Source organism: Elgaria multicarinata, chromosome 2 (assembly GCF_023053635.1).
Source record: "Elgaria multicarinata webbii isolate HBS135686 ecotype San Diego chromosome 2, rElgMul1.1.pri, whole genome shotgun sequence".
NCBI classification, from domain to species: domain Eukaryota; kingdom Metazoa; phylum Chordata; class Lepidosauria; order Squamata; family Anguidae; genus Elgaria; species Elgaria multicarinata.
This window is the reverse complement of record NC_086172.1, coordinates 1,131,749-1,146,534: the sequence shown is the minus strand read 5'-3', so window position 1 is coordinate 1,146,534 and position 14,786 is coordinate 1,131,749. Positions and strand designations below refer to the sequence as shown.

The 14,786-nt window shown below is 47.3% G+C and overlaps 1 protein-coding gene across 1 annotated transcript in view; it reads right to left on the bottom strand.

Annotated features, from left to right (window-relative positions):
- FAM228B (family with sequence similarity 228 member B) overlaps nucleotides 1-14,786 on the bottom strand; it is a 63,469-nt gene that overhangs the window by 37,804 nt on the left and 10,879 nt on the right. Inside the window, exon 4 of the mRNA XM_063115905.1 lies at nucleotides 7,910-8,014. Coding sequence (XP_062971975.1) covers nucleotides 7,910-8,014 — 105 coding nt within the window. The remainder of the gene's footprint in view (nucleotides 1-7,909; nucleotides 8,015-14,786) is intronic.

Genomic DNA, 14,786 nt, shown 5'->3' with positions numbered 1-14,786 from the left:
GAAAGAAGGAAAGCAAAAGACAACAGTGATAGGGGGAGATATGCCCAATTGAATGCAAAATTCCAGAGGTTAGTCAGAAGAGATAAGGAATTATTTTTAAACAAGCAATGCATGGAAGTGGAAGAAGACAATAGAATAAGAAGGACAAGAGACCTCTTCCAGAAAATTAAATACATCGGAGGTAAATTCCAGGCAAAAATGGGTATGATCAAAACAAAGATGGCAAGGACCTAACAGAAACAGAAGAGATCAAGAAAAGGTGGCAAGAATATACGGAAGATCTGTATAGGAAGGATAATAATATCGGGGATAGCTCAGACGGTGTGGTCAGTGAGTTAGAGCCAGACATCCTGAAGAGTGAGGTTGAATGGGCCTTAAGAAGCATTGCTAATAACAAGGCAGCAGGAGACGACGGTATCCCAGCTGAACTGTTTAAAATATTGCAAGATGATGCTGTCAAAGTGATGCATGCCATATGCCAACAAATTTGGAAAACACAAGAATGGCCATCAGACTGGAAAAAATCAACTTATATCCCCATACCAAAAAAGGGAAACACTAAAGAATGTTCAAACTATTGGACAGTGGCACTTATTTCACATGCCAGCAAGGTAATGCTCAAGATGCTGCAAGGTAGACTCCAGCAATTCATGGAGCGAGAATTGCCAGATGTACAAGCTGGGTTTAGAAAAGGCAGAGGAACTAGAGACCAAATTGCCAATATCCGCTGGATAATGGAGAAAGCCAGGGAGTTCCAGAAAAACATCTATTTCTGTTTTATTGACTATTCTAAAGCCTTTGACTGTGTGGATCATAACAAACTGTGGCAAGTTCTTGGTGGTATGGGGATACCAAGATTGTAAGCCTATGCGGCAGGGTCTTGCTATTTACTGTTTTACTCTGTACAGCACCATGTACATTGATGGTGCTATATAAATAAATAAATAAATAAATAAATAATAATAATAATAATAATAATAATAATAATCTTGTCTGCCTCCTGAGGAATCTGTATAACGAACAAGTAGTAACGGTAAGAACAGACCACGGAACAACGGACTGGTTTAAGATTGGGAAAGGAGTACGGCAGGGTTGTACACTCTCACCTTACCTATTCAACTTGTATGCAGAACACATCATGCGACGTGCTGGGCTTGACGAATCCAAGGCTGGAGTTAAAATCGCAGGAAGAAACATTAACAGTCTCAGATATGCAGATGACACCACTTTGATGGCTGAAAGCAAGGAGGAGCTGAGGAGCCTTATGACAAAAGTGAAAGAAGAAAGTGCAAAAGCTGGGTTGCAGTTAAACCTCAAAAAAACCAAGATTATGGCAACCAGCTTGATTGATAACTGGCAAATAGAGGGAGAAAACGTGGAGGCAGTGACAGACTTCGTATTTCTGGGCGCAAAGATTACTGCAGACGCTGACTGCAGCCAGGAAATCAGAAGACGTTTACTTCTTGGGAGGAGAGCAATGACAAATCTTGATAAAATAGTTAAGAGCAGAGACACCACACTGACAACAAAGGTCCGCATACTTAAAGCAATGGTATTCCCCATAGTAACCTATGGCTGCGAGAGCTGGACCATAAGGAAGGCTGAGCGAAGGAAGATAGATGCTTTTGAACTGTGGTGTTGGAGGAAAATTCTGAGAGGGCCTTGGACTGCAAGAAGATCAAACCAGTCCATACTCCAGGAAGTAAAGCCAGACAGCTCACTTGAGGGAATGGTATTAAAGGCAAAACTGAAGTACTTTGGCCACATAATGAGAAGACAAGATACCCAGGAGAAGAGGCTGATGCTAGGGAAAGTGGAAAGTAAAAGGAAGAGGGGCCGACCAAGGGCAAGATGGATGGATGATATTCTGGAGGTGACAGACTTGACCTTGGGGGAGCTACGGGTGGCGACAGCCGACAGAAAGCTCTGGCGTGGGCTAGTCCATGAAGTCACGAAGAGTCGGAAATGACTGAACGAATAAACAACAACAAAGTTTCCTTTGAAAAAATGTAAAAGTTAAATAAAAACTATCCATATAAAACACACACCAGATAATGGCATTGTAGCATCTCTATACATCTGTGGCACAGATCAGAAGATCTCTTTCTAATAATGCTCATGCTTCCTGATTTGTGTGCACAGAATTACACCCTTATTATTATTATTATTATTATTGTTTATTTATATAGCACCATCAGTGTACATGGTGCTGTACAGAGTAAAACAGTAAATAGCAAGACCCTGCCGCATAGGCTTACAATCTAATAAAATCATAGTAAAACAATAAGGAGGGGAAGAGAATGCAAACAGGTACAGGGTAGGGTAAGCAGGCACAGGGTAGGGTAAAACTAACAGTAGAAAGTAACAGTAGAAGTCTGCACAACATCAAGTTTTAAAAGCTTTAGGAAAAAGAAAAGTTTTTAGTTGAGCTTTAAAAGCTGCGGTTGAACTTGTAGTTCTCAAATGTTCTGGAAGAGCGTTCCAGGCGTAAGGGGCAGCAGAAGAGAATGGACGAAGCCGAGCAAGGGAAGTAGTCCAACCCCCTGCTCAATGCAGGAATCCACCCTAAAGCATCCCTGACAGATGCTTGTCTAGCTGCCTCTTGAAGGCCTCTAGTGTGGGAGAGCCCACAACCTCCCTAGGTAACTGATTCCATTATCGCACTGCTCTAACAGTCAGGAAGTTTTTCCTGATGTCCAGCTGGAATCTGGCTTCCTTTAACTTGAGCCCGTTATTCTGTGTCCTGCACTCTGGGAGGATCGAGAAGAGATCCTGGCCTTCCTCTGTGTGACAACCTTTGAAGTATTTGAAGAGTGCTATCATGTCTCCCCTCAATCTTCTCTTCTCCAGGCTAAACATGCCTAATTCTTTCAGTCTCTCCTCATAGGGCTTTGTTTCCAGACCCCTGATCATCCTGGTTGCCCTCCTCCGAACACCCTCCAGCTTGTCTGCGTTGAATTGTGGAGCCCAGAACTGGATGCAATACTCTAGATGAGGCCTAACCAGGGCCGAATAGAGAGGAACCAGTACCTCACGTGATTTGGAAGCTATACTTCTATTAATGCAGCCCAAAATAGCATTGGCCTTTCTTGCAGCCATATCGCACTGTTGGCTCATATTAAGCTTGCCATCTACAACAATTCCAAGATCCTTCTCGTTTGTAGTATTGCTGAGCCAAGTATCCACCATCTTGTAACTGTGCCTTTGGTTTCTATTTCCTAAATGTAGAACTTGGCATTTATCCCTATTAAATTTCATTCTGTTGTTTTCAGCCCAGCACTCCAGCCTATCAAGATCACTTTGAAGTTTGTTTCTGTCTTCCAGGGTATTAGCTATCCCACCCAATTTTGTGTCACTAGGCCCAGGACTGAGCCCTGCGGTACCCCACTCGTTGCCTCTCCCCAGTTTGAGAAGGTTCCATTGATAAGTACTCTTTGAGTCAAATTCTGTTGCCAACTGTGAATCCACCTAATAGTTGTTCCATCTAGCCACTTTGAGCTACTTTGTTAATCAGAATGTCATGTGGTACTTTGTCAAAAGCTTTGCTGAAGTCAAGATATATGACGTCCACAGCATTCCCACAGTCCACAAGGGAGGTTACCTTATCAAAAACTGAGATCAAATTTGTCTAACAGGACTTGTTCTTGACAAATCCATGTTGGCTTCTAGTGATCACCGCATTGATTTCAAGGTGTTTACAGATTGACTTCTTTATAATCTGCTCCAGAATTTTCCCAGGGATGGATGTCAGACTGACTGGTCTGTAGTTCCCAGGTTCCTCCTTTTTGCCCTTTTTGAAGATAGGGACAACGTTAGCCCTCCTCCAGTCGTCCGGCACCTCACCCGTCTTCCATGATTTTGCAAAGATAATAGACAAAGGTTCTGAGAGTTCTTCCGCTAGCTCCTTCATTACTCTAGGATGCAGTTCATCGGGCCCTGGAGATTTGAACTCATTCAAGGAAAGTAGGTGTTCTTTGACCATTTGTTTATCAATCTCAAACTGTAATCCTGCCCCCTCAAACTTCTGCTTCAGGGGGGCCATAGACTTTTTCCAGGGGGGCCATAGACCCACTTTTGAGAGAAGACTGAGGCAAAATAGGAATTGAGCACTTCAGCCTTTTCTTTGTCATCTGTTATCAATTTGCCATCCTCATTAAGCAGTTGAACCACCATTTCTTTCCTCTGTCTTTTACTACTCACATATCTGAAGAAAGCCTTTTTATTGCTTTTAGCATCCCTCGCTAATCTCAGCTCATTCTGAGCTTTAGCCTTCCTGACGCCATTTCGGCACTTCTGCGCCACTTGTCTGTACTCTTCTTTTGTAGCCTGGCCTTCCTTCCACTTCCTATATGTATCCCTTTTTGTTTTCAGGTCATCTCTAAGCTTTTTGTGGAGCCACGTTGGTTTCCTCTGTTGTCTTCTTTCTTTTCTCCTTGTTGGAATTGTTTGTAACTGTGCCTTTAAAATCTCCTTTTTTAAATACTCCCACCCATCCTGCACTCCTTTTCTCATTAGGCTCATTTGCCATGGGACCTTACTTATCCTAGTTCTAAGTTTATTAAAATCAGCTTTCCTAAAATCCAGAGTACGTGTATGGCTACACTCAACTTTTGTCTCCTTCATAATCAAGAATTCAAGTATGATGTGGTCACTTCCCCCCAGAGTTCCCGTAACTGCCACTTTATCCACTAAGTCATCCCTATTGGTCAATATCAAGTCAAGGATTGCCAATCCTCTAGTTCCTTCCTCCACTTTCTGTAGGAGAAAGTTATCACCCACACATGTCAGGAATTTCTTGGAAGGGCCGCTTTTGGCAGTATTGGTCTCCCAACAGATATCAGGGTAATTGAAGTCCCCCATCACTACTACATCACACTTCCTTGAAACACTGGCAATTTGTTTCTCAAAAGTTTCGTCCTCGTCTTCTCCTTGATTGGGTGGTCGGTAGTAGACTCCTATTATCATGTTCATTTTATTCCTTGCCCCATTTATTTTAATCCAGATGCTCTCGATGGGGCTCCTAGTCTGATCCGCCTGTATTTCTGTGCAGGGATAGGTATTTTTAACATATAGTGCAACTCCGCCTCCCTTTCTAGTTCTTCTGTTCTTTTTGAACAAGTTATATCCTTCAATTGCTATATTCCAGTCAAGGGAGTCATCCCACCAAGTTTCAGTTATACCTATCAAGTCGTATTTGCCTTCATGTAATAAGAGTTCAAGTTCATTCTGTTTGTTTCCCATGCTCTGGGCATTAATATATAGACATTGAAGACCATGCGTTTTATAGTCTGGCTTTGTTCCTACATTGTTGCAGACACTATTTAGGGGCACTATTGGAGCTGTTATCTGTACTGTGGTGCCTTGGCCTTCATCCCTTGTTGCCTTGAGGTTTACGTCTCCCGCCCCCGTAAGATTCAGTTTAAAGCCCTCTTGATCAAGTTCTTCATGTCGTGGCCGAACGCATTCTTTCCAGCCCTTGTGAGGTGCAACCCATCCCTTGCCAGCAGTCCATCTTCCAAGTAGCGTAGCCCCGTGGTCCCAGAATCCAAAACTCTTACGCCGGCACCACCTTCGTAGCCAGTCGTTCACCCGGAGTATTTTTCTTTCCCTTTCTAGTCCTCTTCCGGGAAGTGGAAGAATGGATGAGAAAACTATCTGGGCCCCAAAGTTCTTGAGTTTCCTTCCCAGAGCTTCAAAGTCTGACATGATTTCTTCGTAGCTCTGCTTGGTGACATCATTTGTTCCCACATGGATGAAAAGAAAAGGGTATGTGTCCATGGGTTTTATGAGCTTCGGTAACTCTTCAGTCACATCTCTAATCTGTGCTCCAAGGAGACAGCACACCTGGCGAGTCCATGGGTCTTCATGACATACTTGGGTTTCAATCCCACGCAGCAGGGAGTCTCCCACAACGACTACTCTTCTCTTCTCTTGGTTGAACTACCTTCTGCCTCTTGTTCATTGTTGCACGGTGTCTCCTGTACTTCTTCCTCTGCAAACTGTCCTTCAGTCTCATCCTCCAGAAGCTGAAAACGGTTGCTTAACTCTAATGGTTCCACCGGTGCAGAATGCCTTCTAGTTCTTCTGCTCCGGTCACTCTTTTCCAGAGAGTTTCCTCTTCATTGGCTTTCCTCCTCTCAGCATACTCCACTTCTGCTTCAGCTGGCTGTTGCTCTTCAATCTCGTGTGCTTCTTGTTGCTGTTGCAGTTCCACCGTTCGGTCTCAGAACTCCTCGTCTTCTCTTATTCTTTGGAGGGTGGACACTCGCTGCTCAAGTCCTCTCACTTTTTCTTCCAAAAGTGCCACCAGCTTGCACTTGTTGCAGGTATACGCCATGTTGGGCTCAGGCAGAAACACGAACATTGCACACCCTTTGCAGGTCACCACCTCTAGGGCTGCTCCTTTCCATCCATATTGTCTATTTCTGCTTTGTTTTTTCCTTTCTGATTATAATGGAAATGCCTTTGCTTTGTCCTGTCCTCTCTGAAGGTACACAACTATATGAGTATGTCTTAAGGGAAAATAAGATTTTTTTGGTTGGGTTTTTTTTTGTGTGGTTTTGTGGGGGGGGGTTCTCTTTATGTTTTTCTTTGGTTTTTTCCCCCTCTTTTTTTTTCTTAGAGACCTCCCCCTTGACCTCCCCTGCCAAACTCCTGTTTGCTCTTCTTGTTAGTTCGCTCTCTCTCTGGGAACTGGATTACTTTTCTAGCTTGTACTTGAGCTCGGCCAGCTGCTCTTCCCTGCTTCTGCTCAGCTCCAAGTCAGGAAACAGAATGAGGTCACTGGGAGGCCAACAACAATCAACAGCAATCAGACCACTGATTGCTGAGTACAGAGTATAATCAGCAATCAGGCCACACCCCCTTCAGGTCCTGCAGCAACTCTCCACACCAACCCTCTTCACTCAGCACTCAGGAGCACATGGCAAGCACACGGCCTCTTTGAATTGGCAGCCTCCTGGATTTCCTTGAGGCTTCTCTTGTTCCCCTTTCCTTGGTCTCCTCTTCTCCTACACTCCCCCTGTCAAACTCCTGTTTGCTCTTCCTGTTCGCTCGCTCTCTGTTCTCTCGCTCTCTGGGAACTGGCTTACTTTTCTAGCTTCTACTTGAGCTGGGCCAGCTGCTCTTCCCTGCTTCTGCTCAGCTCCAAGTCAAGAAACAGAATGGGTAGGTCTAGTATGAGAACTTCCTGAAGACACACTTGTTAACCCAGGCCTTTGCTGGGCCTTAAACAAATTAACTACATCACTCCATTTTACTGTCCTTCTGTTGTTGCTGGAAGTGTTTTATGGTATGCTTTAATACTGTTTTCTAATATTGTATTCTAATGTTGTGAACTGATGATTCTATTATTATCAGCAGTATAGAAATATTACAAATAAATAACTACTCATTGTGTACTATGTAGTAATGTCTTTTGCTTGTTTCATCATTACAGAGATTTGTTATTCCCTGACACTGTTTGAGCAATAAATGTATATTTTGTGGTACCACTTTGTTTTATTTGGCTTGAGAGACGTTTCAGGTACCATAACTTACATACATTAATTCTTGATGCCCAATACACTCGCTAAAGATTTGTAAATCTATCACTGAATGGGGCGTGTCCTTAAAGCTGTTGCATTCTCTCGTGATTCGGTGAATCTCAGTGACACCCATTCAAGTTTGGGAGACAAGCTAGTCAGATGCAACAGGAAGAAGTTACTCGTCTCAGTATCTCTAAGGAACTTTAATATATGGGATCACATCAGTTGCCTTCACTAGTTTTAAGTTAATTTTTTATTATTAAATTAAGATGAAACACTACTTTAACTATCTTGCAATTCTAGCATCAACGTTTTTGAGATACTGTACTGGCAAAGCAGTTGATACATTTTCCATCCTATGCACTTAGTCACTAATCACTCACTTGTTTTGGAGATGGCATCATTGGCTCCATCTGGGCCCTTGGACAACGAAGTCTTATGAGCCACTGCAAGTCTGAACTCTCCTGCCTCGGCGCTCTTGGGTAGGTCTAGTATGAGAACATTAAAATATGTAAATGGAGCGAAAAACAGGCTCATTGGAACTGGTTGGGGTCTTCACGAAATAACTAACTAGTCTTGACAAATAAAAAAACTTCAGAGGGCTTGAGAAATATATTGGCTCACAACACTTTTAGATCACAGCTAACCAATCCAGGCTTTCTAGTAGCTCACAATTAAAGTGTCGAGTCTCTCGTAGGCTATGAAGCAACTGAATAGAATGGGCAGTAAGCTTTTAGATGCTGCACAGCAGAACGGAACTATACCAGTACTTATGTCATAACAAGTATGATGATATCAGTTCTCAGTTCCATCTGTTTTAATTCCGTATTTTAATCTATATTAATTTTTGCTGTGTGATTTTATCCTGGTTGTGCTTTTTTATATTGTATTTTGTATTTGTGTTTTTACTGTTGGTCGTTTTATTATGCTTTTCATGGTTTTCATTTTTGTGAACCGCCCAGAGCGCTTCGACATTTTCTTACCAGCTATGCGTTCAAAAGAGTTGTTTAGTGTGCTGGGGTTCAGACCCCACCTCTGCCTTGTACCTAGTCTTTTAAGCTGGTTATTTGTCCTTTGAGTCTAGCCATGCAGCCCATGGCAGCCATTTTGTGATGGTGCCCAGGAGACTTTCTTAAATTGCCCAAATGTCTAAAAAGTTGCCTAACCCTGAAATATGTGACTACAAATAATATTTTTCCAAATTTAGTGCTTCCTAAAAATTCTCAATTCCTTGAATGGCTGTGATAAATTAAGTAATAAACAAGACTAGTTACAAGAGAAACATATCACACCACCTTGAAAATACACTGAGAAAATAAATTAGCTTTGCTTACATGTAACTATCACAATAAGAATTAAACAACTGTAAGTGACTAAACAACCGCATCTCCAGTTCCTCCCAGTTTTGCTAGGATTGTTTGTGTAAGGGATGGGTGAATGGTACTGGGGCTGGTCTGTCTTTTAACGTGTTAATTTTATTATTATGGTTCACAGGAAAAGGGAGATAAGCGGCCCAACTGCATGGGGGAGAATGGTGCAACCAGGAACCGCCTGAGGCATGTCCGCTTGGCCTTGAGAGACATTAACATCTCAGGCGGAGGTGTGAAAGATCTACGTATGAAAAGCCAAAGGGAGGGGGGAAGGAGTGGAAGAAAAGAAACTATAAAATATATTTTGTGGGGGGAGTTCGGCACGGCTGGCTGACTCCATGGCTGGATGATGTATGAACTGTAGTTTTTAGGCTTGCTTTTTCTGAGTTCTTATATATGCATGTTTTAATAGTTTTAGTTGCTAATCCCATGTAACCTACCCCATGGTCTTAAACCTCAAAATTGTGAGCTGTGAGCGTTTGTTCTGGGGATCTGTGCTAAATCCAGTCCAAGGGCCGGCTTTTGCTGGTGCGTGCTCCTTTACATGGTGGGCAGCACTGGGATTCGACACAGATCCGGAGGAACGAAGCGTTGGTAGGAAAAGGGAGAGTGACGAAGTATAACTTTGAACCCAGATCAAGCAAGGTCGAATAGGCCAGCCAAGGATGTCTCAGAATCGGGGAGCGGCAGCTCCAGGAGTAGAGTTGTTGGGGGCGACCTCTCAGGAGGGAGCGGAAAGGGGGTCCAGTCCGGCCACTGCTGAGTGGGGGATGCAAGGGACACCCGGCTCCGAGGAGAGGGCCCGGAGACGACATACTGCGCAGCTGTGGATGCTGGGCGAGGAGCGGGAGAGGGCATGGTTCGAGGTCCGACCGAAGATTTCATTTCCCACGGTGATGATGGAAGGAGACACCTCGAGCGTGCAGGCCCCGAACCCGCCGGGAACACCGCTGCTACAGACCCCTCGTCCACAGGGAATGACGGACGGAAACGGCCTGGGCGTGAGGGCCGAAGGGGAGAGCGAGGAAAGGAAGGTGCAGCGCATGTATACTGAATGCTTGGAGCTGATGTCCCGCCACCTGAGGATTGTGGAGAGGGAGAGAGGGGGAGCGCCAGGGCAGCGGTTCGACCGATGGGCCTTCCCGATGTACCATGAGGGAGACAATGTGGGAGCCTTTCTGGCACTTTTCGAAGATACGTGCGATGAGCTGGGAGTCTTGGAGAACCAGAGGATGCCGCAAGTTACTGGGACTTTGAGAGAAATGATAGCCACCATCCCTCGGGAGTTGCGCCACAACTATACGCATTTCAAGGCTATAGCCAAAGAACAGTTTGCCCTCACGGCAGAACATTGCCGGCAAAAGTTTCGGCAACTGACCAGAAACCCCAAGGAAACATTCGCTGCTTTCGCTACTCGGATGATGATGGCTATGGAGGCTTGGATGGATGCAGAGAGGGTTAAAGACTTGAAAGGAGTCAAAGATCTGGTGGCCAAGGAACAACTCTATAGACAGTTCCCCGAAAAATACAATGCTTGGGTGGGAGAGAAGAACCCCTCCACCCTGATGGAAGCCACGAAGATGGCAGACCGTCTACAGGCGTTCGAGAGGAAGGGAGCCGGAGGGACCCCACGGCCTATGTAGAAGGGCCAGGAGAGATGTCCCGGAGGAGTGTCGGCAAGAAGAAAGCGGCTTGGCCTGGAAAGGAGCGCCGGGAGAAAGGGAGTGGCGCGGCGGCGACCGGACCCCAAGCGAGTGGGGGGTGCTTCTACTGCAAGGAACCGGGGCACCTGAAGAGAGAATGTCCCAAGCTGGCGGCCAAGCAGGCAGGAGGAAGTGGCGGCCCAGTTTCTCGACCGATTGTCCGGGCGGCGGCAGCCCCACCGGCACCGGCATCCCCGGTGCCCAACTGGAGCGACGACAGCGAAGGGGAAGTGGCTGACCTGGAGTGGGAGTACATGCGCACCGAACCGGCCGGAGTGGCGCAAGCAACGGCGAATCCCGGGAACCCCAGCTCCGCGACGGCTGTCTCCATGCGGTTGGTGACCCCGGCCCAGCTCCAGTGGAGTCGCAGGAAATTCTGAGTGCGTGGTGGTCGATGGGAGGCTGGTTCAGGCTCAAAGAGATACCAGCGCGGACCTTAGCAGTGCCCATGTAGGTCTGCTCAAGCCAGGGCAAAAACTTGTGGGTCGAACCGTAACCGTGACCCCGTATGGGGCGCCTCCGTTCGAGGCACCACTGGCTCGAGTGAACATTGAGTACCGGGAGTGGAAGGGGAAGATAGTTATCCTCACGCATACGGAAGGGCCGGCCTTCCTTCTGGGTAACGACTTATGTTTTAAAGTTACCCAGCTCGCGGTGACGACCCGGAGGAAGGCAGCCCAACAAAAGGACGAGCTTGGGGGGGAGATCTAGCGGGCCCTTTAACGGAACCTTCCCGTACCGAATCTTCCATGGGGGGAGGGGAAAGCAGGAACCCCGACCCTGAAGGATTGGACACGCCGGAGTTTCGCCAGGAGTTACAGCAGGATCCCACTCTGCAGGAGTGTCGGGCGGCGGCAGGTGGCCCGGCGGAGGGAAGGGAGAAGGTGGGGATGGCTGTGTTCACTTGGGAATGAGGCAGGCTTTATAGACAGTTCTCGCCCAAAGGGGGTGGGAGGGTAGAAAGGAAACAGCTGGTGGTGCCCCAATCCTCCCGGGGGAAGGTGTTGGAAGCAGCCCATGAGTTGCTGTGGGGATGAGTTGCATTTGGGAATTCGCCGAACGCTGGAACGAGTGAGCCGGGACTTTTACTGGCCCGGAGTCGCTCAAGAGGTGCAGGATTTTTGTTCTTCGTGTGACACCTGCCAGCGGGTCGGGTTTCCTAAAGATCATCCAAAAGCCCCCCTTCGGCCATCGCCCATTACCGAGGTCCCGTTTGAGAAGATGGGGGTAGATATATTGGGGCCCTTTAGCCCAGCTACCCGGTCAGGGAAAAAATACATTTTGACGTTGGTAGACTACGCTACCTGGTATGTGGAAGCGGTACCCCTTGCAGTTATTTCCGCCCCACAATTGGCGAAAGCCATGATGATGATTTTTACCCAAGTGGGGGTCCCCAAGGTCTTGGTACATGATTTGGGAGGAGGGTTTATGTCTCAGTTGCTGAAAGAGATATGGAAACTAGCCGGGGTGCAACAGTGCACCTCCGCAGCCTACCATCATGAGGGGAATGGGCTGGTGGAACATTTTAACCAGACTTTGGGGAGGATGTTAAAAGCGTACGCCACCAAACATGCAACGGATTGGGATCAGGCCCTACCCTACCTTCTCTTTGAGGCACGGGATGCTAAAAGTGATAGCTTGGGGTTCTCAGCCAACGAATTGGTCTTCGGGCGGGAACTAAGAGGCCCTTTAAAATTATTATGGGAGGGTTGGGAAGGATGGACCGCTCCTACTCCAGTCTCAGTGGTGGCTTATATGCAAAACTTACAAAATTTATTGCGGGAAGTGGGGGAGGCAGCCCAAGAGAATCTGGCTCAGGCTCAGCAAACCCAGAAGAGATGGTATGACAGAATGGCCAAGCAACGGGTATTCCAGGAAGGGGACAAGGTGTTGGTGTTGAAACCGCTGAAGCCGGAAAAGCTGGCGGTTAGGTGGGAGGGCCCCTTGGTGGTAGAAAAGAAGCTAAATGAGGTTAACTATTTGCTAAGGGACCCCGACCGCCCCGACCCCCACATGATGAAACCGTTCCTCGAGCGAGGGGTGCGGGTGTGCCAAGTGGGGAGGGGGGACCCCCTAGATGAAGAGGCCGGGTTAGACGTCTTGGCTAACTACTGGGGAAAGGAGGGGCTAGCAGATGTTCAGGTTCCGGAGGAACTGACCCCCAGCAGAAGAAGCAGTTGAAGCGGTGTTTGGGAAAGTTTGAGGATTTGTTTTCGGGGTTGCCAGGGAGGACGTCGCTGACCACGCATTCCATTGACACCGGGAAGCATCCGCCAATTCAGTCCCCACCTCATCGGCTGAATGGGAAGCAGTTAGAGATAGTGAACAGGGAAATTGAGGAAATGCTGGCCAAGGGAGTAATTAAGAAAAGCCAAAGCCCATGGTCTTCACCTCTCGTGCTCGTGGCTAAAAAGGACGGTTCGGTCCGTTTTTGCGTGGACTTCCGGAAATTAAACAGTGTCTCCATGGTGGCGGCTTACCCCATGCCCCGCACGGACGACCTGATAGAAACTCTTGGGAAAGCCAAATTCATCTCCACGCTTGATTTGACCAAGGGGTATTGGCAGGTGCCCCTAGATGAGGACGCGGCTGTGAAGTCCGCCTTCTCTACTCCCAGGGGGCACTACCAGTTTACGGTACTTCCGTTCGGGCTCTCGAATGCACCGGGGGGCTTTCAAAAACTTATGGACCGGGTTCTGGAGGGGATGGGGGCTTTTTCATGTGTTTACCTGGATGACGTGGCAGTGTTTAGTGACACGTGGGAGCAGCACTTATTGCATTTATCCCAAGTGTTAAGCCGGCTACAGGAAGCCGGGTTAACTGTGAAGGCCTCCAAGTGCCAGTTCGGGAGGGGGGAGGTGACATATCTGGGCCATAGAGTGGGGCAGGAAGCGTTAAAACCTATGGAGGCCAAAGTAGAGGCAATCCAACAATGGCCCGTTCCCCAGACTAAGAAACAGGTCCAATCCTTTTTGGGACTGGCAGGGTACTATCGGAGGTTTGTCCTAAATTTTAGCCAGCTAGTCGCCCCCTTGACCGAGCTATGCCGAAAAATACAGCCGATACGGGTGAAATGGACGGAAGCGTGTCAGCGGGCGTTTGAGGGGTTAAAGGGAAAGCTGAAACGGGCCCCGATTTCGATCGGCCGTTCGTGGTTCAAACGGACGCCTCGGAGGCGGGTTTAGGAGCGGTACTGTTACAGGAAGGCAAGGGGGGGGGCAGCTACAGCCCGTGGCATTCATTAGTAAAAAGCTTTTGCCTTGAGAAAGAGCCCTGGCTACCATTGAAAAAGAATGCCTGGCTATAGTATGGGCAGTGGGAAAACTACGCCCATACCTGTGGGGGCGCCCGTTTCAGATTCAAACCGATCACTCCCAGCTCTGCGGGCTGGCCCGGGTATAAAACACCAACCAGAAGCTACTACGGTGGAGCCTGGTCCTACAGGATTTTGATTTTACCATTTCCCATATAAAAGGCAAAGAGAATGTAGTGGCGGATGGACTGTCTCGGAGCTTCAACCGAGAGGGGGGGAGTGGGAGTCCAGAGGATAAACCCCTGCCCCTGCGTGGGCACAAAAGAGAGAATAAAGTACAGGGGTCAATGTGTAATAAATTAAAACAAGGTATGGGTAGGATGGAATTTTCTAGAAATTCCATCTTAAGGGGGGAGGTGTAAGGGATGGGTGAATGGTACTGGGGCTGGTCTGTCTTTTAACGTGTTAATTTTATTATTATGGTTCACAGGAAAAGGGAGATAAGCGGCCCAGCTGCATGGGGGAGAAAGGTGCAACCAGGAACCGCCTGAGGCATGTCCGCTTGGCCTTGAGAGACATTAACATCTCAAGCGGAGGTGTGAAAGATCTACATATGAAAAGCCAAAGGAAGGGGGGTGTCCGGGAAAGCTGCCAATAGACCAGCTAATTGAACGGAGATACAGACGTGGGCAGCGTGCCCAGACAAACTCCAAGAATTCAGCCACAAACTCAGCAACACACGCTGGAATTTGTCTTTATCTGTGCTATGAAATAACACAGTTCACTCTTTAACGTCAGAGTATAAGACGTTTTAAACATAAGCAAAGTCCAGTTCAGTTCCAAAAGTCAAGGGCTTACGAGAGGTAGAGAGAGTCCAAAAAGCAATCCAGAGGTCCAGGGATAGGAGCAGGTCACGAATTCCAAGCCGGTCCAA